The sequence below is a fragment of the Peromyscus leucopus genome, chromosome 8a, assembly GCF_004664715.2.
Source record: "Peromyscus leucopus breed LL Stock chromosome 8a, UCI_PerLeu_2.1, whole genome shotgun sequence".
In the NCBI taxonomy this organism is placed as follows: Eukaryota; Metazoa; Chordata; class Mammalia; order Rodentia; family Cricetidae; genus Peromyscus; species Peromyscus leucopus.
In genome coordinates, this window is record NC_051085.1 from 15,199,449 (window position 1) to 15,226,238 (window position 26,790).

Below are 26,790 nucleotides of genomic sequence, written 5' to 3' on the forward strand. Positions count from 1 at the left end.
TTTTATATTATAAAACATAAAAAAACATTTTAAAAATTTATGAGTTTTATATTTCTGATGTTTTGCAATTACTGTTTATAACCATTACTCATGTGATTATCATACATTGACAGTAAACTCATATCAGAAGTATGAATAGATCTCTTCATTTAATAGAAGAAAACCTATCTTAGTCATGCGTAAAAATCTTTAAGGTATGTTAAAGATAAAACATGGGCTGCTTTCTAGGCATCGTGGCATACACCTATAATCCCAGCATGCAGGGAATTGAGGTCAGAAGGTCACTAGTTCAGTCTGGGCTGGGTTGTCTAGCAAAACCATGTCTTTTCCTTTTTTCTTTAATAACAAATTATTTACGTCATAAAAATATACTGCATTGCACTTCAAATTAAAATCCCCTACCGTATATAAACTAATAACACACAAAGAACATTTCGATTAATAGACTTTCCAGATTCTTGTTTATTATTTTAAACATAATTTCTTCATTGGTTCTTTGGGAATTTCATATCATGCACACGAATTGCCACTCATCTCCAAGTCCTCTGTGTTCCCCTGCCTGTCACCCTTACAGTGCCCTCCACCACAAAAAACATCAAAAAACTCTTTGCTCCTGCTCCTCCTCCTTTCCCTCCTCTCCGTCATCTCTTCATTCATTTGACTGGCACTAGGTGCTGTGGTGTGTCACGCAGTACGTCCTCTTGCCCAATCAGCCTTACTTGCTGTTCAATGTTCAATGCAATGAGTCATTGGCCTGGTTCAAGGCCTCTGGTTTCTGATACCCCATATCACTGCACCCTTCCCGAAACTCCCCTCAATATCCTGCCACCATCCTGAGTCATGGAGATCCTGTGGGTATCCTAGGGTGGCTAACCCAAGGCCCAGGAGATAGGTCTGGGTGGTGGCTGTGTGCAAAATCCCCCCTTTAAAAAACTTGGTTGCTTATTTGATTTTGACTTTGGTGAGATTTCTCTTCCAGCCACTTTAGGACAGCTATACAATAATTTAATGCTTTGCAGCAAGATGAATTTTCAGTGATTTGAACTAGAGATCAGAGAATATTTTAAATCTGCTCATTGGCTCATGGGCTTTTTTAAAAAGTCCCATTTTATACATTAATTCATTGGGCATGCAGAATTTTAAGACAAGAGAGGCCTTTTAATGCCACGGTTTAATTAAACCACAGGAAAGCCTGAGAGTTGGAGACATTGTAAATCCCATCGCTCACCACTTGTGTTTCCCGATGTTCTCAACTGTCTCTGAAATAATCAGTGCATTTTTCTATTATTAAAGATCAAATCATTTTTTTTTTTGCTATGGTACAATCACACTCCTTTGCCCTTCCTACTTGTGAGTTCTTTTTTTTTTTTAATTAAAAATATTTTTCAGCGGGCAGTGGTGGTGCACGCCTTTAATCCCAGCACTCGAGAGGCAGAGGCAGGCAGATCTCTGTGAGTTTGAGGCCAGCCTGGGCTAACAAGTGAGTTCCAGGAAAGGCATAAAGCTACACAGAGAAACCTTGTCTTGAAAAACCATATATATATTTCATTAGCTTGGTCTACAAAGAAAGTTCCAGGACAAGCCAAGGCTATACATTGAAACCCTGTCTCAAAAAAACAAAATAAAAAAAAGAATTTTTTCATACAGTATATTTTGATCATGTTATTCTCCCTCCTCCTTCCAGCTCCTCCAGATTATCCCACATCCCCCACTGTGTGAGAAAAATGAAACAATCCCAGGTTTTACTCTTACCAATTCCAAGTTACCACTGCTGTTAAATATAGTTGTATTGTGAATATACATGTGCCTATATATTCTCCAGTTCAGTTATTTACAGAAAGTAAGAATTACTAAGTTGGAACAAAGGGCACGTTCATAAATCGTTCGAATACTTTTAAAGCCGTGATCCCATCTACTTACTAGACTACTCACAGAATCCTCTCACTCTTTTTTTCCAGGTCAAATAGAACTTTCACAGAGTACTGGCCATCTGATGACACCGCCTATTTCTCCAGCCATGGCAAGCCGAGGAAGTGTCATTAACCAAGGCCAATGGCAGGCAGACCCCAAGTGTGGGCTCAGTTCTCTCAGTTCCAACACACTGCTCAACATATCCAGAGCCAATTTATCCTACCCTCCTCCAGCCAACCATGACTTTTATGGGACCAACTCCAACTATCAGACTGTGTTCAGGGCACAGTCTCAACCTTCGTCTAATCTCTATACTCACCGTGCAGAGCATGGGAGATGCATGGCTTGGACTGAACAGCAGCTTTCCAGAGACTTCTTCAGTGGCAGTTGTGCTGGCTCTCCATACAATTCCAGACCACCTTCCAGCTATGGACCATCCACACACACACAAGAGTCACATAGCATACAGTTTCTGAACACAGGAAGCTTCAATTTTCTTAGTAATTCAGGAGCTGGCAGCTGCCAAGGAGCAACATTGCCTTCTAATTCTCCTAATGGTATATAACTTTTTAAAAGACATTTTCTGACTTTTGAAAAGGCAGTAAAGCAATCTGATATTGAGTTTCACCTTTGATGATCATCATACCATCTAGTAAAAAATGGTAAAAATCACAGAATCTTCACCCTTGCAGAATATGTCTGCCACACCCAAACACATTCCTTAATTCTGGTGGACTTATTAGAGTTTATCATACACAATTTAAAAAAACAGTGAAAACTTATGCCAGATACATTCAAACAATATTCTGTCATTTGAAAATATTTTTAATGGAAATTGTGTCTTCCAAAGAATGAACAGCACATTTTAAAGACTGGTTCTAAAATCAATATTCCATGTTTGGTTTATAAACAAGACAAAATACCTGAAGTTAAGGAAACTGAAAGACCTCTGAATTCATTAAACTTTTCAAAATACTTTCTCCTAGGTGTAGGTCAGTCTTTCTCCCAGGAACATGATTCTGTAAATAGAAGCTGTGTTTGAGAAGAAGTATGATTTAAAGGCTAACAGTACTTGTGTCTTTCTTCATAAACATACTTTATAAATTTAGATAAAATATGGCAAAGATATAGTCAGTCTCAAAATGAAATAATATGTCTGTTACCTTTTAACTCAAAAAATATAATAGTAAACCATACCATATGAAGGTGTAAATCCAACTCTCAAGTTCTTAATAGAAATGATATTGACCATTGATGTTTTTAGGACTATACTCAACTGTTGTTGCTACTGAATCACCTTTCCTGGGGTGATTCAGTAACAAGCAAACAGAATATTCTCAACCTGTTCTATTCTAGGATACTATGGAAACAATATAAACTACTCAGAAGCTCAGAGGCTTGGATCGATGGTGAACCAACATGTTTCCGTCATCAGTAGTGTTCGCTCACTGCCTCCCTACAGTGACATCCATGATCCACTTAACATTTTAGATGACAGTGGCCGGAAACAGAGCAACTCGTTTTATCCAGACACATCCTCTCCAGTTGCATGTCGGACTCCTGTAGTAGGTAAATTGTTTTCAGAGTCATTGGAAGCATTTTAAGAAGTGATGAACTTCAGATACACAGAATGATCTGGGGGGAAGTGTACGGGTGAACTAGGCATGTGTGGCCTTAAGGTAATTAATTCATCATTGGATTTGAAGTTGTTTTTGTATTTGCGTGAAGAGTGAATTTCCATTCCTCATTCTTTGTATGATTAGTACATGCCTGATTTAAGATCTATTACTCCTTTCAAAAAATAATAACTTATGTTTACTATGTATAAAAATTTTAGTATAGCTTGTTCCAAGGTATTCTAAATAGTAGTGAACTTTATGAGAACAGGAATGACACATTTTCTTCATTCTCTTATGACTATCATTGGACTCACAAGGAAGTGTCAAGAGTTATCTTTAGACCCCATAATCTCCATCAGAACCCCATACCACTGGGAATGTTTGCAAGAGTGTATCCTGTGATAGTAGCAGCTAGTGTTTTCTTAATTTTTTTTTTGTAAAATGAGATGGAATACCATGGCAGAAAATTTGTTGCTGTGTTTATTGTTCTATAACATACAATTCAAGCCAAAGTGAGCAAATCAGCGTGCCTGCTATGAAGTCTTCCAGCTGCTTCTTCCAACCTGAGCCTCATCTGTGAAGGGTCTAGATACACCACCTAGTTGGCTGCATGGTAGGAGCTTAGCAAATCAATGAGTGATGGAAGAGTAGAAACCAATCCAGAGGCTTCAGGTGTGGCCCCATGGCGGACCCCTTGACTGTCATGTGTGAAGCCTTGGGTTTGACTTCTAACACCAAACTAACAACCTTAAATCTGTACATACATTTAGTCTACTTTAATTAATAAGTTATTTCCTATAACATAGGTTTTGAAGCTAAATCTATGAATACATTTAGTTTGGAAAATGAATAATGAAGTACCAAAGGGAAAGTATGCATTCATAAAGTATCAAAAAAAAAGTGTTAATGTTTATATGAGAGAATTGAATCTTCAATGGAATTGATTTTTACACTAGTGTAAGTGAAGGGCATAGGACACCCAATAGAAGCACGGGGAAAATGAAATAAATTCCATCTCTCATCACTCAGTGTACTTTTCCAATAATTCAATAGGAAGTACTTCTTCCCTTCCTGTGGCCATCACAAATGTGCCCTGAGTGGCCTAGCAGCTCATCTCCTGCTATCTGCTAATAGTCATTGCTTCTAGGTTACTCTAATGAAGCAGAAAATTCCACTTCAGGAAGTTTCCTCACCACCAGACGAAAATGTGCCGCGTTGCTATTGTTACTATTAGTTCTGTTTACTTGTGGAGATAATGGAAGCTTTGCTGGAACATGGCTGGAAGTAGGGTGGATTCTAAGCTTTGGCTGTCAGAGCTGCCTACTGAGCATATGGCAAACTGGATTTCAGAGTGGAAGAGGAAGGGAGTGAGTGAACAAGCCCAGTGGGGCCTGGGACTCACTGCCTTCATTAGTTACACAGCCTGATCCTTAGAGACGGAGCATGCATTGCCTTGACAATGGGAAGGCATCCGCCATGCCAGAGGATATGGACCCCTTGGATATGTTCATGAGGCTTTGTAGAGCAACTGCATATCAGACTCTAGGTACGAGGATACTGAGGGAATCAGGACACAGTTTCTGCTTGAAGGAAGTTTATGCTCTAGAAGGGGAGAGTAAGGCAATGAATATGCAAAAGTATGCATTACAAAGATAATTTCATCATCACAGGCTTTCTCTCATATGTGGAACCTGGATTTAAATATATATATATATATATATATATATATATATATATATATAATTATGTATGTACATATATATGTGTATATGAGAGAGGTACATTTATATGTGTGTATGCATATAGGATCATGAAAAAGGAGAATAACTCTTAATAGACATGGAATATATATGTATGTATATGATGGAATGCATGTGATGAGAAAGTAAGACATTGGAATTAATTGAGCAGGGGAAAACCAGCTGGAGTGGGAAGGGAGTTTGGGGAAGGCCAGTGGGAGACAGGAACAAACCAGAACAAGTATAAAGACCATAGATGCTATGATAAAACCATTACTAGAAATGTTAACCTAAAGCAATGTATTAAAAGGTAACTTTAGCTTCTCTGAAGTGTGTAAAGTGGCAGCTGGCAAAGTGGGAGCTGTCTGAGATAGGTGTCAGGAGTAGAATCCTGAGGCAGGAGCATTCAAGTTGAGAACTGGCAATGCAGAAGCGTTGTGGAAATTGGATGGAGATGATCTAGACAGAAGAAATGCCATTATAGAGCCTCTGGGATCAGAAAACAAGTTACCAATTTCTGGGGCAGAAAAAAAATCCATGTGCCTTGAGCAGTAAACAAGGGGAGAGTGGAGCAAAGTGAATTTTAAAAGTCAGTTCAGGTAGGGTTTTATGAGTCATGGCAAGGAGACTGGGTTTTGTTCCTAGAGTGTAGTAAGTCATGGTCGGCTGGAAAAAAAAAGAGTAGAAACACATCAACAAGATCTTTCTAGCTCTTCCTGGAGGGCAAGAGACCGAAGCAAAGATGAGAGCATGGGCTGCTGTGTTGGTCAGGAGGCAATGGTGATCAGAGGTACAGCAGAAGGCAGAGGCAGATGAGAGACATATTTTAGTGACAGGAGTAATATGATATTGAGTTTCCTTTATGAAATAGTACCTGGCAGGACAAACAATGGGAAAAATAGAAGAAAATATTATTGTTCTAGTGAATCATGAGCATTCACACTTGAAATAGCTGATGTATGCTAAATGCAAAACAAAAAACAAAAAAAAAAAAACATAAAGAGGTTCAAATTGAGTGGCACTATGTCAATTGTTTTCAACTGTTGATTATATTTTTCCCTTCTAGCTTCCAACTTGCAAACCCAGATTCCCTCCTCTTCATCCCAGTGTATGTATGGAACTTCTAATCAGTACCCAGTGCAAGAAACTCTGGACTCCAATGGAGCAAGCAATAGAGACATGGTGTCCTCTTTACCACCCATCAACACTGTGTTTATGGGACAGCAGCTGGAGGCACCTAAAAAAGCACTGTGAGATGCAGCTGAAACTCAAAATCTCAGTTGCATTGATGTCACTCTCCATCCCCAGCTGCCATGAGAGCAAAGACGATTCAGTGGCTGGACGTGTTTTTCAGATCGCTGATACTTGGGACAATGCCATAGTAAATGGAGATACTTGTATTGCACACAAAGAGGCTAAAATGTGAAGTCATTATTGATCATAACTTCAAACACTATCAAGTGAAGCCAATGGAAATCTGAAGATGCAGATATTCCAAAAGATGTAATATTTCACTTTCTAATTTATTGAAAAATATCTATGTTCCTTCGTCTTTGGTTTCTAAAATGAGAAAATATATTCAATGCCTTCACAATATCTTTAATTTATTAGGCTCTCCTAATCATTGTTTACTATCACTTATTTGACAAAAAGTCAAATGTCTATGTTCTACCTCCTGTGGAAATGTTTACAAGGTCAAGACTTAAATGTATTCAGCCTAGACCAAAGTGACTTGACTTTCTTTCCCTGTGCATTAGTGTGGTGATTTCTGTTACATAGCAGTGTTCCAATTCTATGTAACTGAATAGAAATGATAAACACTTTCCTTCTTTATTTAAAATGATGTAAGGAAATAAAAAAGAATGTGTGGAAGTGCTCACAAAGGTGTGGTTGTTCTTGGGACTGGTACTGTTCCTGAAGAATGTGGGGACTTGCAGGCCGAAGTATTTTGGGTATGAAATGAAAGAATAAATTGCTGCTTAAGACACTATAATTCGAGAGTGTTTATGTGTCAGACTCATGCCTGTACATTTTAAGAGACTCAGACTGTTTAATTTTCTGTGCTTTTAAAAAGCACTTGTTTATAAAGTTCCTTTCTAAATGACTGGGAAGGAATAGGTATTCAGGGATTATCTGCATGCAAAGCCTAGTTCAGGAGTGAATTATGGGTAAGCTAATGCAATTGGTAGCACCATCTATCTATATATGTTTCTTTTTCTTTTCCATATGTTGTGGCTGTGAGATTCATGGCCTACACTAGAAAACTTCCATTAACTATAAAGAATCTCTTATTATGATAGACCTCATACTATTTGTGTAGAGAATTAGATTACGCTATTAAGCTCCAGGTACATAAGATTTTATAGTGCCTGATATCCATGGTATATCATGCTGTGCTTCGCTAAAAACAAACTGTGGACTTGTTTTCAACAAGGAATTGACAATTGCTTGTGGACTTGTTGGAATATTGCTACCATTTGCTTAGTAGCATGCCCACTTAGTAGCATACAGTATGATCTAATGAACAAGAAGGGAAAGTTCACTGTATTAGCAAATCACAAGAAATACAAAGCTAGGTGTTCTATTCCTTCCAATACTAATATGGTGTGACTACAAAGAATGATGAAACTATAGGCTTGCAATGAAGTAACAGCATTAAGGAGTGTTTGAACATAGCTCTTGAGAGTTACAAACAAAAATTTCAAGGCATGTTTAGCATTGTCAGATGCTGTATTATATGATATGGAAAAATATAAAAATGAAGGTGGCACTGCCATACCTTAAAACATCCTGGTGTGGAGACAAAGGGGTGGGGTGATAAGAAATTAAACCCTGAAGATTTAAGGGTAGAAAAATAGCATTGAATAAATGATGTCCCAGGAGCATCTTCCGGTGTTTGGGAATGAAGAGAGACAGACTGGAAAGGGGAGGCTGGGAACTATTTGGAAAACTATTTTATGTCAATGCTCAATAGTTGAGCACAGATAGATGTGGAGACATAACTCTAAGAGCATTTTCAAAGACATATGAGCATTCTTTCAGACAATGTAGTGTATGATCATTCTCTAGGCTTATTTTAAGGTATCGGGTAAAAATAGTTGACCAAGGTGTATACAGAAACCTGAAAGACAGGTGAGAAGCAACCCTGGGCTTCATATGCTCCTGGCTGATGCTAACTTCAAGAAGCAATACATGACTAACTTTCCCTTTGTCCCAGAGAATGGGCTTGGAGTCTGTATTTGTTAGATGAGTGACAGTGTTTCCCAATCCTGACTATTGGTATTCACACAAGATGGCTCCGCCTTATAGAACTATTCTTATTGTGCAAGATTTAGTTTAAACTCCCTGGTCCTCAAACACTAAGTTCTAATAGAACTGCCTTCCTGTGACATATTTACAAATGCCTCTGGACAGGCAGTACAAATCCTACATGATTCAAAGGAGAGATGCCTTAAACTTCACCTAAGAGGAACAAGGGACCATGATATGGCACACTTACCTACATTTGCTTACGCTCATCATTTAAGAATTGCTCCTTCGGAGTTCTAAGGCCTCGATACTCACGACATTTTGGAGCATATTTTTTTTTTTTTGTTAATTTTAATTGCAATTTAAAGATCTTGTGTGGCTTCCAAGTGAACATTATGGAAGTTCTGTAGTATTCATTATAAAAAAGTAGCCATTCAAACTTTGCTTAAATGAAATGCAAAATTAAGGTTATAAACCCAAGTTTTAAAATGCTACATTTATAATTCAACTCTTAGGATTTTTCTCTTTAAATTGTGCATAATTGTGACTACTGTTAAAGACAGGTAAATGTTTCAGTTGATTCAGTGAATCCTTAAAAAATTTTCTATTTTAAATTTTTTTCCTTTTGTGTGCCAACCACAGTTTCCCCTCTTTCCTCTCCTCCTGTTCCTCCCTACCTATCCCCATATCACCTCCCCATCCACTCCTCAGAAAGGGTAAGGCCTCCCATGGAGAGTCAAGGAAGTTGGGCACATCAAGTTGAGGCAGGCCCAAGCCCCTCCCCTCTGCATCAAGGCTGAGCAAGCTATCTCTCCATAGGGAATGGGCTCCAAAAGGCCAGTTCATGCACCAGGGATAAATCCTGGTCCCACTGCCAGGGGCCCCACAAAGTACCCAGGCCACACAACTGTCACCCACATTCAGAGGGCCGAGTTAGGTCCCTGCAGGATCCCCAGCTGTCAGTCCAGAGTCCATGAGTTCCCCCTAGCTTGGGTCAGCTAACGCTGGGTTTCCTCATCATGATCTTGACCAACGCCCCCACCCCTACTCCACCCTGGCTCATGCAATCCCTCCTCCTCTTCAACTGGACTCCAGGTGCTCAGCCCTGTTCCTAGCGGTGGATCTCTGCATCTGCTTCCATCAGTCACTGGATGAAGGCTCTATGATGACAGTTAGGGGATTCACCAATCTGATTACAGGGGAAAAGATCAAAACGTATGTCATAGCTGCAAATACACACACACACACACACACACACACACACACACACACACCCCTGTGTTTTCTACACGGAATCACAGATCAGAATGCAGCTGGTTTATTTATTATTTATCTCTCCAGGTAGTTTCCTTCTAGGAGAAATCAGAGATCTCTCTAGTTATATGCTCACAAGTATATTTTCCAATAAAATGTTGGCAGTTTTTGTACATTAAAGACAAATTCCAACGACAATTGTAATGTGAAAAAAAAAAAAAATCTTCCTCTTTGTTCTTGCTTTAAGAAAGGAGAATCCCGGAGATGCTGAGAGCCTTGCCCAATGAGAAGTATGGAAATAGGGTTATCACTGTGTTTTAAGGAGCAAGGGCACCAGAATCTAGTGCTGGGACAAGGGCTGTGAAAATATAGTGATGTGTGAGACAGATTTACACATTAAAGAACTGTCCCACTTCAAAAACCAGAAACACTTCTACGAAGAAAGGAAAAGTAGAGCAGTAGGCTGTGAGATTACTGCCCCCCAAACTTGGACTAATAGGAGATTTTTATATTTGACAGACTAACCAACTCAAGCATCTCCTTGGGAAATGTGACTGTAACAACTTAACCCCAAGAAACAGGCAGGTGGAGGCGGGGAGGATAATTTCTGAAAGAGGCTCCAGTGGGCAGCAGTGTGTGGGCTCCTCCAGCAGGACACCGGCAGGCCAGACCCCTAGACCTGCCACAGAACAATGGAGTAACACTTGTATCATCCTGACAATGCAGCACAATGGGTAGTGCTCCTGGGCCCACGGCATCTGCTCTCCAAGCCCCTGCTGGACGCAGTCTCCGTTCCGCCCACCAGGATACAGCAGCCTCCGCGTGCTTTCAGTCCACTACAGTGTGCAAGTCTTTTGCAAATGAAGTTGAGTAGCAGTGAATTTTAGGCTGATACATTTTATTGTTGATGAACTGAATCTGTTCTCATACAATCCACAAAAAGAGGATAAACAAATGCTCTTATGCTTTTTGAAGTTTTAAGTCTATTCTTAACCGATAACACAAAAAGATGCAAGCTGGAGACATTAAAGGGAGTACCACATGATAATGTCTCTTTATATACATATTATTCCTCCAATCTCAGTCAGTCTAAACACACATATATGATAGAGAATATGTCATTATTGATGGTAAGAACTTTCAGATCATCTCCTGGCTCCCTTACCTGTGCACTGGGGTTTGAACTTGGGGCCCTGCACAGTGAAGCAAGAGGTCTGTTACTAGGCTACATCTCTAATTTTCCTTCCAGCTTCTTGAAATGCATGTTTCTCTTCTACTTTCGTTTCTTTTCCTTTTTCCAAGTCAGGGTTTCCCTGTATAATAGCCCTAGCTGTCCTGGGACTCGTTTTGTAGACCACACTGGCCTCAAACTCACAGAGATCCACCTGCTTCTGCCTCCTGAGTGCTGGGATTAAAGGAGTGGGACAACATGCCCAGCTATGAAATACACATTTCTTGAAAGTCAAGCTAGGCAGGTAGTGCATTCTCCTTCTCTAAGCCTTTAAAATGCACAAAGGGAGGAAAAGAGAAAGAGAAAACACTGGACATAAATAAATTCTGAAACACAAACCTAAAGGTGTTTCTTTGTGTGTTTATTTTGTTTGTTTGTTTGTTTGCTTACTTTTGTAGGAAGCACATGGCGTGATATGCTTGAATCCCCTGGAAGGGATATTATAGGACTTCAGTTTTCTACTTAACACAGAGAGACATTGGTTTCCACGTAATCACCACAATAGCTCTGTGCTCTTATTAACAAACTGTTCACACTGTCTTGTGGCAGATGTATAATCCAGGGTAAGTTTTAGAAACTTCAGCAAAGGCCTCAATAGAAAAGTAAACAATGGTGACTGTGCCACATTGGACATTTTGTTCTTTGGGAAAGATAAGAAGTGATGAATTTAAATGAAAGGTTATTGCTTCATCACATGCAATTATTGAACTTTAAAGTAAATCCTTGAGTTTATAGATAAAATCCTTGAGTTTATAGATGGCAAAGTGCACAATCTGCATGCTTCAAAAGCACATCAATTAAATAAAAAAGAAAATACTTTTCAGTTCTTCCTTGATTTTAGGGACAAATGGCTGAAAAACATGTTATAAGTGAACTATGATGAATGTATTCACTATTTTTAAGGTATTTGGTGTTTAAAGAGAGTTTGTCTTGATAAAAGTTTTTCCAGTAATATTCGACCCCTGAGCCAACCCCGTGATCCTTTATCTTTTTTTGGAGACAGGCTTATTGTAGCTAGAGTTTTCCTGCCTTGCCCACAGTCAGGACAAATCTTTGTCACCTGCCAGTCCCACAGCTGCTCAGACCCAACCAAGTAAACACAGAGACTTATATTGCTTACAAACTGTATGGCCGTGGCAGGCTTCTTGCTAACTGTTCTTATAGCTTAAATTAATCCATTTCCATACATCTATACCTTGCCACATGGCTGGTGGCTTACCGGCGTCTTCACATGCTGCTGGTCATGGCGGCGGCTGGCGGTGTCTCCCTGCCTCAGCCTTTCGCTTCCCAGAATTCTCCTCTCTCCTTGTCCCACCTACTTCCTGCCTGGCCATTGGCCAATCAGTGTTTTATTTATTGGCCAATCACAGCAATTTGATATACAGACCGTCCCACAGCAGCTTATACTAAGTTGCCTTTGCTGGCCTTTATGGCATGATCCTCTTATATCAGCATCTTGAATGCTGGAATATCTGGCATGTACAATCTTGCCTAGATGAATCTCTTCAAAAATAATGATTTCGGGCAATATGAGCAACTTTTAGTAAAATTCTGTATTCTTTGTGAGTGTGCATGTGTCTGAGGTGTATCCGTGTGTTCCCGTGCCTGGCTCTGTGTGTATACAAGTGTGAAGGTGCTTGTACATGTGCATGTTTGCATGTGCATGTGGAGAGTAGAGGCTGAAGCTGGGTGTCCGTATTGTCCTCCACTTTGAGCTTCTGAGAAGATGAAAGATCTCTCTTTATACCTCAGGCTTACCGACTGGTTAGACCGACTGGCCAGCACGTTCCAGGGTCCTCTCATCTCTGCCTTTCCAGTACTAGGGTTACAGATTCTCATCACCATGTCTAGCTTTTTATGTGGGTGCTGGGGATCAGACTCAGGTCCTCATGTTTTCTGGCAAGTGCTTCGCTGCTTGAGGCATCTCTTCATGCCCCATGTTCTCTACTACATAGCCACAAACTCAACCTCATAGTACTTCTCTTGAAAAATGAACGTACGTGACAAGGAAGAGAAACATGTATTAATGCGTTCAGAGGACATTCTCTTGTATTGTTGGTATGGCTTTAACATTAAAGCTGAAGGTAACTGAAGAGGAAGAGGTCCAAACCAAGATCTCTCGGTGTAATGCTATGGTTTTTCATCTTTTCTTAAGATACTTGGGGAACCTCCAAGGAATCAGCGAACACATTTACAAAAGTGAAAAATTAACTACTCAATATGATATCTGCTCTAAAGTAAAGAGAAGCTATGCCTTTTATTAGTTCAAAACAAGGGTGCTGTTCTCACCAATCAATAGTCACAGTGAGGGTCAGAGATTTACAGCCTCTAAGCATCCTTAAGCACACGGAGGCAAATATGAGCTTCGTGGGCAGTTCGTTAATCAGCACTTGTCATTTGGATTTGTGTGCTTTAGCTTATTAACGCTCTGCATGTGACCTCTGTGGAAAATAAAACTGTCCCCACATTTTAGATTGCAAACTGTCAAGATCTCTCGCCTTTGTATTTGTGTATATGGGGGATGATGCATTTGTGCTGTTTGACACATAGGCAGTTTTTCATCCATTATTCATTGTGTGGCCCCCTTACAACTCACAGCATCCATTGTGACTTTCTGTTGTTTGAGGAAACTACTTAGAATCTAGAGACTGTACCTCGGAATGATACTTGCTGTGTTTTTATGGATAGCTGAGTAGTCGCTTGCCTGGGGATTACAGGACAACAAACCAGCAGAGAAAACCCTCTGAGGGTGCACCTCTCCCAGAGAAGAAATAGTCCATGGCACAGCTGTGTTTCTATTGTGTGTGGTTGCTCTCTAAGAAATACAAGGGCAAAGTGCCTTTGAAACCGACTGGTGAATCCCGACCTGCTCCTCTCCAAGTCAGTCATTGGCACAACTTGACTGCTAAGAGGGGCAGTGTGATTGATGCCTATGAGGCTTGTGCTGGGCTTACTGCTGTTGCACAAGTCTTCAGTAGGGAGCAAGATGTGTCAGGATGGTGTGGTCATGCCTAAAGCATTCTTAAGAAAAACAGTTCCTAAGTCCCAGACTCGCTTCTTGAAATGCACAGGAATGAGTTTCTAGGTTCTTGTTAAGAGATAAAGACAAAATTGATGCAAAAATATGATTTCAGGATAGGACAAACACATACAGCACTTTATTTTCGTTAATTTTTAGGCTAACATACAAAAAATGGTTTCATTATGGTATTTTCATATTTGTGTTTTATTTATACACAGCTATTTAAAGCATGACAGAGTTCAGCAGATCTGCATTAGGGATTTTGTTAGTGTATATTAAGTCAGGTAACTTAGCTTCTCAGATGCTCATTTTCCTCATCTGAAAAATGAGATAGTTGAGCTATTTAGCATTATGGTTCCCGACATGCCCAGGCTTCCTTAGTGCCAGCTTTTATCATCACTGATATTCTAACCTCATAGAATCATTCGGTGCAAACCGTTCTTTTGTGTCTTCATGTGAAATGTAGACTGAGCTCTTGCTAGAGTTCTCTTGGAAAAGACTCTAAATAAGAATGCTATATACAAATAAAAGAAAATGCAAGATCTAGTATATCATTAACTTCTGCACAGTAATTTTATAAAAGCAACCCTTATGGGATTAAAATATAGTTTAATTGTTAGACATGAAAATAAAATTACAACCAATATGTACACATATTCTACTGATATCATTCAATGATATTAATTTTCTTCTATGAGTCAGCAGTCCTACAAGGGGCTGTATCAATGCTTATTTCAGTCTGATGTCTTTTGTTTTCCACAGATCTGCAATAAACACTAACAAATTAATTTTTTAGTAAACATTTCCACAAGTGAGAAAATATTTTTCATTTTAAAAGTCAATTAGTTCATATTTATAAAGTACAACTGATTAATCCAGATGAGAGGGGAGGTGGGAGGAACTAGGAGGAGTAGAGGGAGGTGAAACTATAATCAGGATATATTATGTGAGGAAAAAAATCTATTTTCAATAAAAGGAAAAAGTATATATAACTTATTAAACTAATAATCAGAAATTATTCACGTGTTGGGCATTTCTAGTGCCTTTTTAGCAATAAAATTAGGGACAAGATGTGTTATTTTTTTCACAGTTGTAAGGGAAACCTTTGCCCAAACCATTCTCCCAATGCACTAAGCTGGATGTCAACAGTCATTGCTGAAACACCCCATAGGTATTCTGCAGATGACCCTGTGTAGACACCCTGGACATTTGCTTCCTTCTGGATCACATCCCATCATGTGGCCCTGGACCTTGTTATGCTGTGAAAGCGACAAACCTGAGGTCATTGGTAAATCTCCCTGCTGCGTCCTTTCCCAAGCATTCTATTGCTATATTCCTGAGCTCACTCACCTTCCTCGCAGCCCAAGGCGAACTCTCATTGCTTGTGAGGCTGATGTTTTTAGTCTCAACTCCATCAGTCCTTCCATCCCTTCTAGAGGGATCTATCTTAAGTACAAATCAGGCCTCTACTTATGATCCTTCACTGGTTCCCCTTTGACCTTAGAACAAGGTCCACACTTGTGTGTGAGCTTTACCATAACTTTCCAACTCGGGGCTAATATTGATTAATGTAATGTATGTGGTTTGGAGGAATTTGCAATCCGGTTTACAGGAGTTTTAGACAGCAAAGGGAACCACTCTGCTATTTTGGATTTGCACTGTGTTTTGTAGACCAGCTTAGGAAGTGTTGGCATGGGAAAGACAAATGGTCAATAGAGCCAGAAACACTTATAAAAATCAAGTAGCTACAATAGCTATATGATATTTCAAGACATTGGCATCTGATACAAACTACATTGAAAAGAGAACATTATTTAATGGAAGTTTTAAGCTCAATTCAGAGTCTTTCTAATGTGAGGCAAAGTGATACTGAGAAGTGACATAAAGTTCAATACTAGAGTCATGAAAACCCAAACTGATACTAAAGCCGAGGTGAGAAAGCTAATAGTGTGAGAATTCAATAAGCTCAATAAAGTTTATTCTTCTTCCTTATGCTTCTCTTGAGCCTCAAGGATCCTTGTTTAACCTTCTAGACAGATGTTGCCTTCTCTGTCCTGAAAGCCCAGCACCTCCCCCATATACTCCCTGTACAACCCCACGGCAGGCATACACACTCAACAAATGCTTGTACCATTCCTCAGGAGACAGATGTTACGATGTGCACTGGAACATTATTTCTGCTAGCAAGATATTGGCAATTTTTCAATTGAGACCAATAAATAAATGTGTTGTGGAATGTTTGTTTGACTATGCAAAGAAGTGTTGCATTTGTTTAATTATGTAAGGATGTGCTGGTGTTTTACTTTTCCTGCCTAAGGTACCTGATTGGTCTAATAAAAAAGCTCAACAGCCAATAGTGAGGGAGGGGGTATAGGCGGGACTTATGGACAGGGAGAGTAAGTAAAGGAGGAATTTAGGCTCAGGGAAGAAAAGAAAAAAAAATATGCCAGAGAGACGAGGGGCCTGCCAGCCAGACATGGAGGAAGCAGGAAAGTAGTACATACGGAATAAAAGAAAGGTAAAAAGTCCCAGGGTAAAACATAGATGAATAGAAACAGGTTAAATTAAGTTAAAGGAGCTAGTGGGACAAGCCTAAGCTAAGGCTAAGCATTTATAATTCATAATGTCTCTGTGTTTTTATTTGGGAGCTGGTTGGTGGCTCAAAGAAAATGTCAACTACATACATGGAGTTTTAAAAGAATAAATATGTATGCAATGCAACACTATAATTCAAGAAAACAGTAATGAAATCTAAACACAGTAATAAAATTAAGTTGAAAATGTTGACAAAATACAGCTCAAAAGAATAAATTTTAATAGCTTTATGTGTTTCAAAACCATAAAAATTATTATTTATAAGTGAACATGTTATAAAAGTACAAACATGAAGTTGGGTAGTATATAAGTAGACATAGTCATGCACACACACAAACATACATATATACATACATATATATGTGGATTATCTTCAAGATAATGATTACTTCTGAGAGGGGAAGAGAAGTTTGGAAAGATAGCTCTGTAGTTAAGAGCACACACGAAGTACTGTTCCTGCCGAGGGCTGGAATTTGGTTCCTAGCACCTATGTTGGGTGGTTCACAACCACCTGTAACTCCAGCTCCAGGGGAACCAGGCGCCTCTGGCTTCTGTGGGACCTGTATTCATCTTCACATGCACAAAATTAAAAGTAACAAAAATAATTTTTTTTTTAAAAAAAAAGAAAAGAGAGGAGAAAAATGAGATCAGGTCATTAGCTTAATTTTGTATCTGAAACACCTTGGTTCTAAAAAAGTGAAACAAATTTGACAGACTGTATTTGTTAAAGTTTGACATTAAATGCCCTGATGTTGATGTGATAGTAGACATCCCTTTAAATAAGTTAAAATGTCTCATACTATGTTTTGCATGAATAACTTTATTATTAACTGCTGATGAAAATTAGAGCATTATCTGGGCTCCCCTGACAAGACGGGCTCAATCTTCGAGATGCTTTCTCTTCAACAAAGCTGCCTTTACAGTTAGTTGTTACTCTGACCGTATCATTTTGACTCCATGTCATCTTGACTCCAAACCTGGTATTCTGTTCTTAGTCCGATCCTCAGATTTTAGAAGCAGCTTCAACCCGAGGAGAGGTCGTTTTCCACAGTTCAGTTCTCTGAAAACGTCCATCTATCCCCTGAAAATCACAGGCCAGGTGTGAAGCAGCCACATGCTGGAATCGCTGGCTGGTTGGAAAGCATAGGAAACCTCAAACTGGCCCTCAGAAGGGTAGCCTCATGCGTGGTGCATATATGCAGTTTAGAAGAGGGCAATAGGAAGGAAGCTGAGGTCTGGTCAGCAAAATCAGCACCATAAAAACAACCAATAATGAATACCGATCGCTAGAATTCAGATCGCCAGATGTTCCAAAGAGATGGTGTGACAGTCTTCAATTTTCACTCCGAATACCACATTACAAAAGAACGATTTAAAAAAATAATCATAAAACAGCATTGAGGGAAAGGAAAATTTACAAAGAACATCTAAACCGTCGAATGACCTCCCGTTTGTTCCTGGTAGACTTCAATCATGTCTTCCTCCTCCAACCCCAGCTCTTCAGGAGTGTGGTTGTCGGCGATCCTCTGGCCTTCGAAGAGAAACTTCAGCGAGTTCGATGGGACGCCCTGCCTTTGACAGTAGGATTCCTTGAGTTTCTTGAGTTGCGTGGTCGTTTTCACCTTGAAGTGGATCTCGTTTCCGTCTTGGGCGATGACTTTGACTTCGATAACCTTCCCTTCCTTCTTATCCTCTAAGACCACACTTGAAGGTTTTGCCTCCTGGTGAGACATGGAGACCGATGGTTTCCCCAGAGGAGTCTCCGTAGCAACCGCCCGCGACTCTTCACAACAGCTCACGCCGTGGCTGGAGGACTTCCTGTACATCTTGTGTCACTTCCGGGTTCCAGAAGGTTGGCATCCAAAACCATTGTGGGGGAGGGGTGGTGGTAGCAGATCGGCAGAGCAATCCCACATTTCAATCCACAAGGAAGGGACAGCGAGCGCTCTATTTCATATGATTTTAAGTTAAAATAAAAAAAAAATAAGCTTTAAAATGTGTAGCCCAGGCTGGCCTCAAACTTGTAATTCTCCTGCCCCCACCTCCTAAAGCAAATCCTACCGGACTGATGAGGGGTCCCTGGCAGTAGTGGGACCTGGATTTATCCCTAGTGCATGAACTGGCTTTTTGGAGCCCATTCTCTAGAGAAGGATACCTTGCTCAGCCTTGATATAGGGGAGAGGGGCTTGGTATGCCAGAGTTGGTTGACTCCCCACGGGAGGCCTTACCCTCTCTGAGGAGTGGATGGGGGAACTGAAGAGGGGTTAGCGAAAGGAGAGGATGAAGGGGGAACTGTGGTTGGTATGTAAAATGGAAAAAAAACTTTTAAATAAAAATTGTTTTAAAAAGTTACCTTTGAAAGAGGAGAGCTTTCTCAATTTTAAAATTAAAACTTCATCTATATACATTGGTTGGACAATGTAGCAGTGAATGGAACAGAATTAGCGCTATTAAGAGTTAAAAGAGAAATGAAATCCCACTAGCAATGTTTGCCTCTTTAGAGAAATCAGTTAGGCAGTAATTAATATGTTCTCAGCAAAGATGGAGAATGTTTTTCCTAATTACAGTAGTAAAGATGCTTAGGAATTAAAAAAAGAAAGGAAGTCCCACATACAATCACTCATAAATAAAGCCTGCATATATAATTTTATACATACACAAATGTCCGCGTGGATATATGATTTTAACTCATCTCTGTACATACTGGTATATACTTACTGCTTGTGAACCTTTCTGTATTGTATAGTTGATTTTGACAGAAAATTGTTGGGAGCTGTATAGTCTTTTCATTTGAGTATGTTGTAACAATCAGTTCCCAACCACTGTATCTCCCCACCACATATACCCCTTCAAAAGAGTCTCACTACCTAGGTCAGGCTAGTCTTGAACTCACAATTCTCCTTTAAAGGAGGGAAACAAGCAGAAAACTTCCAAATGCTAGGATTATAGGTGAGTACCAATCAGCCCTGGCCAATTGGTGTGTGTGTGTGTGTGTGTGTGTGTGTGTACATGCACGTGCATGCACGAGCTCGTGCACTATAGGTCAATGTCAACTGACCTAGTATACATTTACTGTCAACTTGAAACAGCCTAGAATCCCCTGAAAATGGAGTCTTACTCTGGTAATTACCAGGTTGGTCTGTGGGTGTGCCTGTGAGAGTTTGTCTTGATTGTTAAAGGTGGGCACAGCCCTCTGTGAGTGGCACCATCCATAGGAGGTCCTGGGTTATCAAGACCTAATCACGAGCTTGTGTATCAGAGAATAAGTCAAAAATCACCATTCCTCTGTTTTCTGCTACAAGCTCCTGCTGGAGCTCTTCCTTGAATGGAATCGTAAACTAAATAACCCCCTTTCTCACCCACATTGCCTCTGGTCTCAATGTTTATTGTAACAACAGAATATTGGGGGTCTCCTTCAGTTGCACCTCATTCTTTTGAGACAAGTTTGGCCAGCCAGCAAACTCCAAGAAGCAGCCTGTCATGGCTTCCCCAGCCCTGAGAATATCTCAGTGCTTGCGATCTGAACTCATGTTCCCATGCTAGCTTGGCAGGAACTTCACCAACTGAGCCATCTCCCAGCTTCCCAACTTCGTTATTTTTAAAAGTGGTTTATAGTCTGGATGAAGAATAATTTCTTAGCTCACTGGAAATGATAAATAATAACGCCATCTTAGTTTTCATTGAACTTTAATATGTAAATTCAAGTATAAAATATTCCTGATCACAAGGAGTTGTCTAGATGGTGGACTAAACTTCTCGGATAGTTTCAGCCTCAGATGTGTCCATGCCCAATGCCTGTATTATCCTAGTTGGCTATTAGTCTTTCCAGTGAATGCCATTTTAGGGCTATGCATATGATTTTGCCTGCCTTGGAGTTAGAACATTGAAAATACTTAAAGCAAAGTTCTTAAGATATGACTAATGTATTTCACTATTCTTACAGAATTCTTTCTAAAATATTAACAAGACACATTAATGATTTTCACAACAACAATATTTAATATATTGGTTTATACTCATGCTTAGCATTTAGAATATCTTAAAAGTGGGTGATTGTTAATAGCTTTGTTGGTCTGAATCCCCCTAAAAGACCTTCAAAACACAATCATTTCTCTGCGTTCAAATGAACTATATCTTTAGAGACAGGGAGATCTATGAAGGAATTGTAATAGAGTAGATAAGAGATGATAAACACCACATATAATGGGCAGCAAGTAAAGTGTAAGTGAGAGAAAACAGCAATAAGCATCCATGCTATTGAAATCTGGGCACGATATAGGTCACAACTTGACCCACTATCAATGGCAATGTCACAATTCATACTTTCAAGTTCAGTGAGTATTGATGAGGTTATAAACATATGGCTTCCTCCCTTGAAATTATTCCTCCATGCAAACAAACCTCTCAATAGCCTAGCAACTTGTCTGCTTGCAATGTTGAGTGGCTATCTCACATTCCCTTAGACAAGAGAAACTATCCAGGCACATCTTCCACATGGACTTTCCTAAGGAATCAAATCCAATTTCCTGTCCAAGGTCAGAGCAAGCATTATTCATCAAAGACTTCCCCAAGTCATGCGAAGATAAATCTTTTGCTGGAGACAATTTTGTCTACTGAAGCAGAAGCAAATTCTAGGTCCAAGCCTTAGGTGTAAAATGAAAGTTATGTTCAGTTCTTAAAATTCCTTGGGTTACTACAATTTCTTAATTAGTGGCAAATGTGCTATAGTATTGTAGGCATGATATAGTTAAGGCCTTGCAATAAATGTGATAAGCTTTTTTTTTTGTGTGTGATGATATACATCTGTAATACCATCAGTTGAGTGCTGTGGGATGGTCTGTATATCAAATTAGTCTGACTGGTCAATAAATAAAACACTGAATGGCCAGTGGCTAGGCAGGAAGTATAGGTGGGACTAACAGAGAGGAGAAAAGAAAGAACAGGAAGGCGGAAGGAGTCACTGCCAGCCACCGCCATGACAAGCAGCATGTGAAGATGCCGGTAAGCCACGAGCCATGTGGCAAGGTATAGATTTATGGAAATGGATTAATTTAAGATATAAGGACAGTTAGCAAGAATCCTGCCACGGCCATACAGTTTGTAAGCAATATAAGTCTCTGTGTTTACTTGGTTGGGTCTGAGCCGCTGTGGGATTGGCGGGTGACAAAGATTTGTCTTGACTGTGGGCAAGGCAGGAAAACTCTAGTTACAGCTGAGGCTGAGACTGAAGGATTGAGGGTAACATGGGCTACATAGTGAGTTTAAGTTCATCATGGGTATATTGAAAAAATAACCCAAAATGCTAAAAATAAGGAATAAACAGAAAGCACAGAGAATATTTAATTCATGGAGCGTTAGAGAAGGTGGTGGCAAGAGATGGGAGGCAAAAAACCTGATCAGGAGACTGCGCATGTGTTACTAACTGACTAAGAGTTACAGAAGGAAGTGCAGTGCTCCTGGAGTGATATCTGATGAAGAGCAGAAAGAGGAATAACCATTTTAAATAGGTGGATCTTGCGGTGCCTTAGGAGCATGCCCCAACCAACTTACTTTCATTCTAGAACTCTTGGGAACTGTAATTGTTGGATTACACACATGTGGTCATTAAGGTGTTTTTTTTTTTTTTTAAATTATGAGCAGTATCAGCAGCACCATGACGTCCTCTGCACATGCTGCCCACCATGTTTTCTTGTACCTCATCAAGACTTGCAACGTGTGTCTGTTGATAAACCTTGTTCTTCAAAGTCTCCACATCCTGGCAAATGAGTTCTGGAATAGTGCAAGAAATTAGTGAGTGGAGGTAAAAGTCCACATCAGACCCAGTTCCTTATTTGATTGATTATCTCTTAATTAGTACATCAGCAATAAAATGGTGCAACCAGATTGCGTATCTTCCTCCAAGTTTAGTGTTCCTCATCCCCAAAACAAGCCCTGTTATCAAAGCAACAACACCACAAAAATCTTCATAAGGGAGGATGGGAACGAAATCCAAGTCAATGGATATATCTCACATCATTCAGAGTGTCTGAACTGAGTTAAAAAGGATTCCAAAAACATATAAAGATAAACTATTTTTCCTGGTGAAGCAGAATGATGTGATTCAGCCACAGGTAACCGTGAGCAGACTTGCTAGCAGACATTACACTTTTTTTTATTACCCAGTAAAAGGTACAGTTGACCCCCACACACTTTGTTTCTGATCTCCAGCTCATCTCTGAGACCCACTGGCATGTGCTTGTAGACATTAAGATAAGTCTTATGCTTACAAGCAGCAAAGTCGCTGCTCATGCAAAGTATGTGCATTGGACAAAGCTGCGAGCAAAGTATGTGCATTGGACAAAGCTGCGATGGAAAGAAACCCCTGAGGATGCTTATATCTAGAGCATTGAGCCAGGTTTAGAAATGTGTCGAAGTGTCCTGTTTTTGTTTTGTTTTTTGTTTTTTTGAGACAGGGTTTCTCTGTGTAGCCCTGGTTGACCTGGAACTCACTCTGTAGACCAGGTTGGCCTTGAACTTACAGAGACTTGCCTTCCTCTGCCTCCTGCATGCTGGGATTAAAGGCATGTGCCACTGGTGTATTTCATTGGCTGAAGGTTTAGTCGCTTGTCCTTCTGGCTCCATGAATGTGTATAAATGTCAAACTAGCATTGTCAGCACATGTAACTTCCTTAGGCTCCCTTCTTCTAATATCTCTGTGTTGCTGAAGTGTTCACATTTCTTTAAATCAATTGCCATCCCCTAGTTTCCTTTTTCATCTTTCTGCTTTGACATGTGGCTGATGCGACAATTCTTTACCCACTCTGCCTTACATATTGCCAACTGTCATTACCTTTCATTAGCAGCTCTAAGTTCTTTTATGAATAGATCAGTCAACACACAAAGCACATATTGTGAAGCATCAAGGCTTGTCATCTGAAGAAGGGGAGCAGAGTTTCCAGAGCCAGCAGCCTTTGCCTGACAGACCTCATTTCCTATCTGGTGCTTGACTGTCATACAAACAACTAAGATCTGTGTCCTGGGAACCAGAAACAATGCAAGGAATCAGAAATGGGGAATAAATGAGTTTGTAGCATCAGAATGACCCCAAATCTCAGTGGCCCTTAATAAAGTTGTACTGCATGATCTGAGAGACGTTAAGTATTATTACCACCTGAATGGCATGTATCCAAAAGACATATTCATAGAAACTCCACCATACTTTATACATTTTATTCACATGCTTCAAGAAACAGATTAATGCATCAAACACCTAAGGCATTCTGGAATAAATTTGCCCCTACATCATTCTCATAAAAAAATAAAGAAATAAAGAGCATTTATTCTGGAAGCCATGACTAGTACATACATAAACTGTAGATTCCGTAAGCACATTTTGGGGTTTCTTGGCACAAAGCTGAGATACGTGCCCTTTACTTAAAATGCAAAGAAGAGAAAAAGAGAACCATGGAGTCAGAATGATGATGTAGGAAAAGAAGATAATAGATAACTTAAGTTAGAAAACAAGCAGAAGCAAACATTCTGTGGCTCTGTGGAGTCACAGAAATGAATAAAGGACAGATTTTTAATCATAGAGTGGCAACTCCTACCAATAATGTATCTGAAACCATTTTAAATGTTCTGATCCCAGTGCGCCAGCCCCTCTACTTCCGGAGAGGTTTTTTTTTTTTTTTTTTTTTTTTTTTTTTCCTTTTTGGCGATGGCACAGATGGACTCACAACTGGGGAGAAGGTACAAAGATTCTATCAGGCAGCTGAACTAGGCCAGCTGACCTATCTTCCTCGGGGCTTGGTTGATCATTACCTTTGATCAAATAGAAGGCCACATGTTCCAGCTGCCCTTATGCCCTGGTTACTACAGTGGGAGAAAGGAAGGCGAAAGCGAGCAAGACAGGGAATTTAGGGCAAGGTAGACATGTGAATTTGCATATCTGCTCAAATCCAAGCAAGTCATATGTGTCCAAATTATTAATTTAAAAAAAAAAACAGATATTTAGATGAGATAGAAATGGCTCCCAATAAGTTTTATATGCTTCCTGTAGTGGAAATGATGAGCTCGTGAAAGGAATTGGAACTACTAAAATTAGAAAAATACATAGAAAGACTTTTTAAAATACATTAAAACATAAAAGTATATGAAACTTAGAATTACGTATATACATAGGAAATGATGAATGTTTGACTGGGTGTGAAGAACAGAAGTGCATGGGGTGAAAAGAAGGATTATGCTGAGAGCAGTTACTTCCTATGCCTTCATATTGAATCTTTGTTGAACGCAGACATGTAAGGACCACTCCCCCCCTCCCTGCAGACTTCCCAGTGGTACATTATCATTTCAGACAGTGGCTTTCAATCTTCCTAATGCTGCACCCTTTAGTACAGTTACTGATGTGATGACCTCCAACCATAAAATTATTTTCGTTGCTACTTCATAACCGTAATTTGCTATTGTTGTGAATTGTAGTGTAAATATATGCTATGTAGGATGTCTGATACGTGACTCCTGTGAAAGGGTCATTCAAGCCCCAACGATGTCATGACCCACAAGTTGAGAATAATTGGTTTAAGGAGTATCATATTGTCACTGAACAATCTTTGCTTTCTATATGGAGGTTGCTGTTTTGGTAGAACACAGGATGTACCTAGATACTTCTGCAAGTAAACAGTGTACAAAATAAAGGCTTTCTTCCCCAAATGAGTTTTAAAACTTAGTGTCATTTGAGACAGATACAAAAAAGCAGTAGTAAGTATTCGAGAACAACTGACAAATTAATATGTATAAAAGCATGCTTTTTTCTTTAAAATGTGCGGTTTGGCATAAATATGAAGGAGATGGAGTAATTGAACTTCAGGTCATTGACAGTGACTTTCTATGATGTGAGAAACTACAGGGGACTTTGAGTTTAATAATTTTCAGTATCCATTAAATGATGACTGTTATAATTAGAAAAAATTCTAAAATACTGTATACTATAGGTTATACTAAAAAATGTCACTAAATTGGGCTTGCGATACATATCCTACAGATTCTTGATGCTTTGCTGATAACCAGGAACTAATCAGAGCCCTCTTGAAAAGTCTCCTGCTTGCTCTGTTTTAATCTGTTGAGTCAGGGCTGAGAGAGTCAAACCCTGAATACTTGCCTTGCCTTTGAAAGACCGCTTTGCATTAGAAATGGTAGGTATCGGTCAGTAAAAGACAGGTACACAATAACTTTTCTAGATATTAATGCAAAATATAGCGGACAATATGGACGGTCCCAAACCAAAATTAATTTGGATAAAAGGAAAATATTTGGAGAATGTGTCCATGGAGGTAAATGAATAAACTCAGAATGTGGGAAGCCCTCACATCTGGAAGACAAGAGGAGTGGGTGGATGGGTGAGAGGTCATGGGAAGCTTGAACAAAGCCCTAGAGTGATGTCACTGAGAATGCGATTGCTTGAGCCTTCGAGATAAGTCTATCTTCTTTCAATTTTTAACGGAAAATGAAGCTGAGTAAGAGCTCAAGTTTTATTCATTAACTTTGAAAGACTACAGACTAAGACTTTCAAATCTTAACATGAAAATGTGTGATTACACAGTAATGCCATTTTCTTCGATGCTTCTGCTCAGACAGGGATTGACTTCCTTGTCAGTTCACCAGCTCAGATGTGACAAAGTGGCCCAGTTCATCTTTATGACACTGACAAATTCTGAAAATGTGGTTTCTTTTTTAGATGTTGTAAATTTTATTAGGAAAAAAAAACAACAACAACTTTCAAACCAAAAGCCATCACACACCAAAATTAACCAGATCCTAAGTATATGTATTCAGTGAAAGTCTATATAGTTAGGATAGACATTTGAAAAGGAAGCGGGGGTGGGGTGGGGGCGGGGGTGGGGGTGGGGGCTTTACGTTGGATTTTATGTTTGCAGATATAAAATGTGTGTAAAGACAACTTTGCACATTATGGCAATTTAAACTACTCACATCTTGGACATAATATGCTCACTGTGAGAACAGCATTCTTCCTACCAACAGTGGCCAGCAGGAAATCTGAATCTCCTTCCTAAATAGCAAAAGTCAGAATGGGATTTCAGGACTCAGATCCCATCCCTGTAACTTCACTTTCAACCATGTATTCTATTCCTGCTCACTGTCAACAGCTGGAAGTGTTCTGGCAGAAGACAG

The 26,790-nt window shown here is 39.6% G+C and overlaps 2 protein-coding genes across 2 annotated transcripts in view; one reads left to right on the forward strand and one right to left on the reverse strand.

The window, feature by feature from the left end:
- The window catches only part of Rfx6 (regulatory factor X6), a 65,149-nt gene extending 58,426 nt beyond the window's left edge, over positions 1-6,723 (forward strand). The window contains 6 exon segments of the mRNA XM_037200387.1: positions 1,959-2,052; positions 2,054-2,133; positions 2,136-2,468; positions 3,268-3,480; positions 6,336-6,482; positions 6,485-6,723. Coding sequence (XP_037056282.1) covers positions 1,959-2,052; positions 2,054-2,133; positions 2,136-2,468; positions 3,268-3,480; positions 6,336-6,482; positions 6,485-6,510 — 893 coding nt within the window. The 3' untranslated portion in view covers positions 6,511-6,723.
- Positions 6,724-17,420: 10,697 nt separating this feature from the next.
- LOC114710689 (small ubiquitin-related modifier 1-like) lies at positions 17,421-18,433 on the reverse strand. Its single transcript, XM_037200422.1, has one exon. It carries the CDS (start codon positions 18,351-18,353, stop codon positions 18,048-18,050), a length of 306 nt encoding a protein of 101 aa, XP_037056317.1. The 5' UTR covers positions 18,354-18,433; the 3' UTR covers positions 17,421-18,047.
- Positions 18,434-26,790: the final 8,357 nt, after the last annotated feature.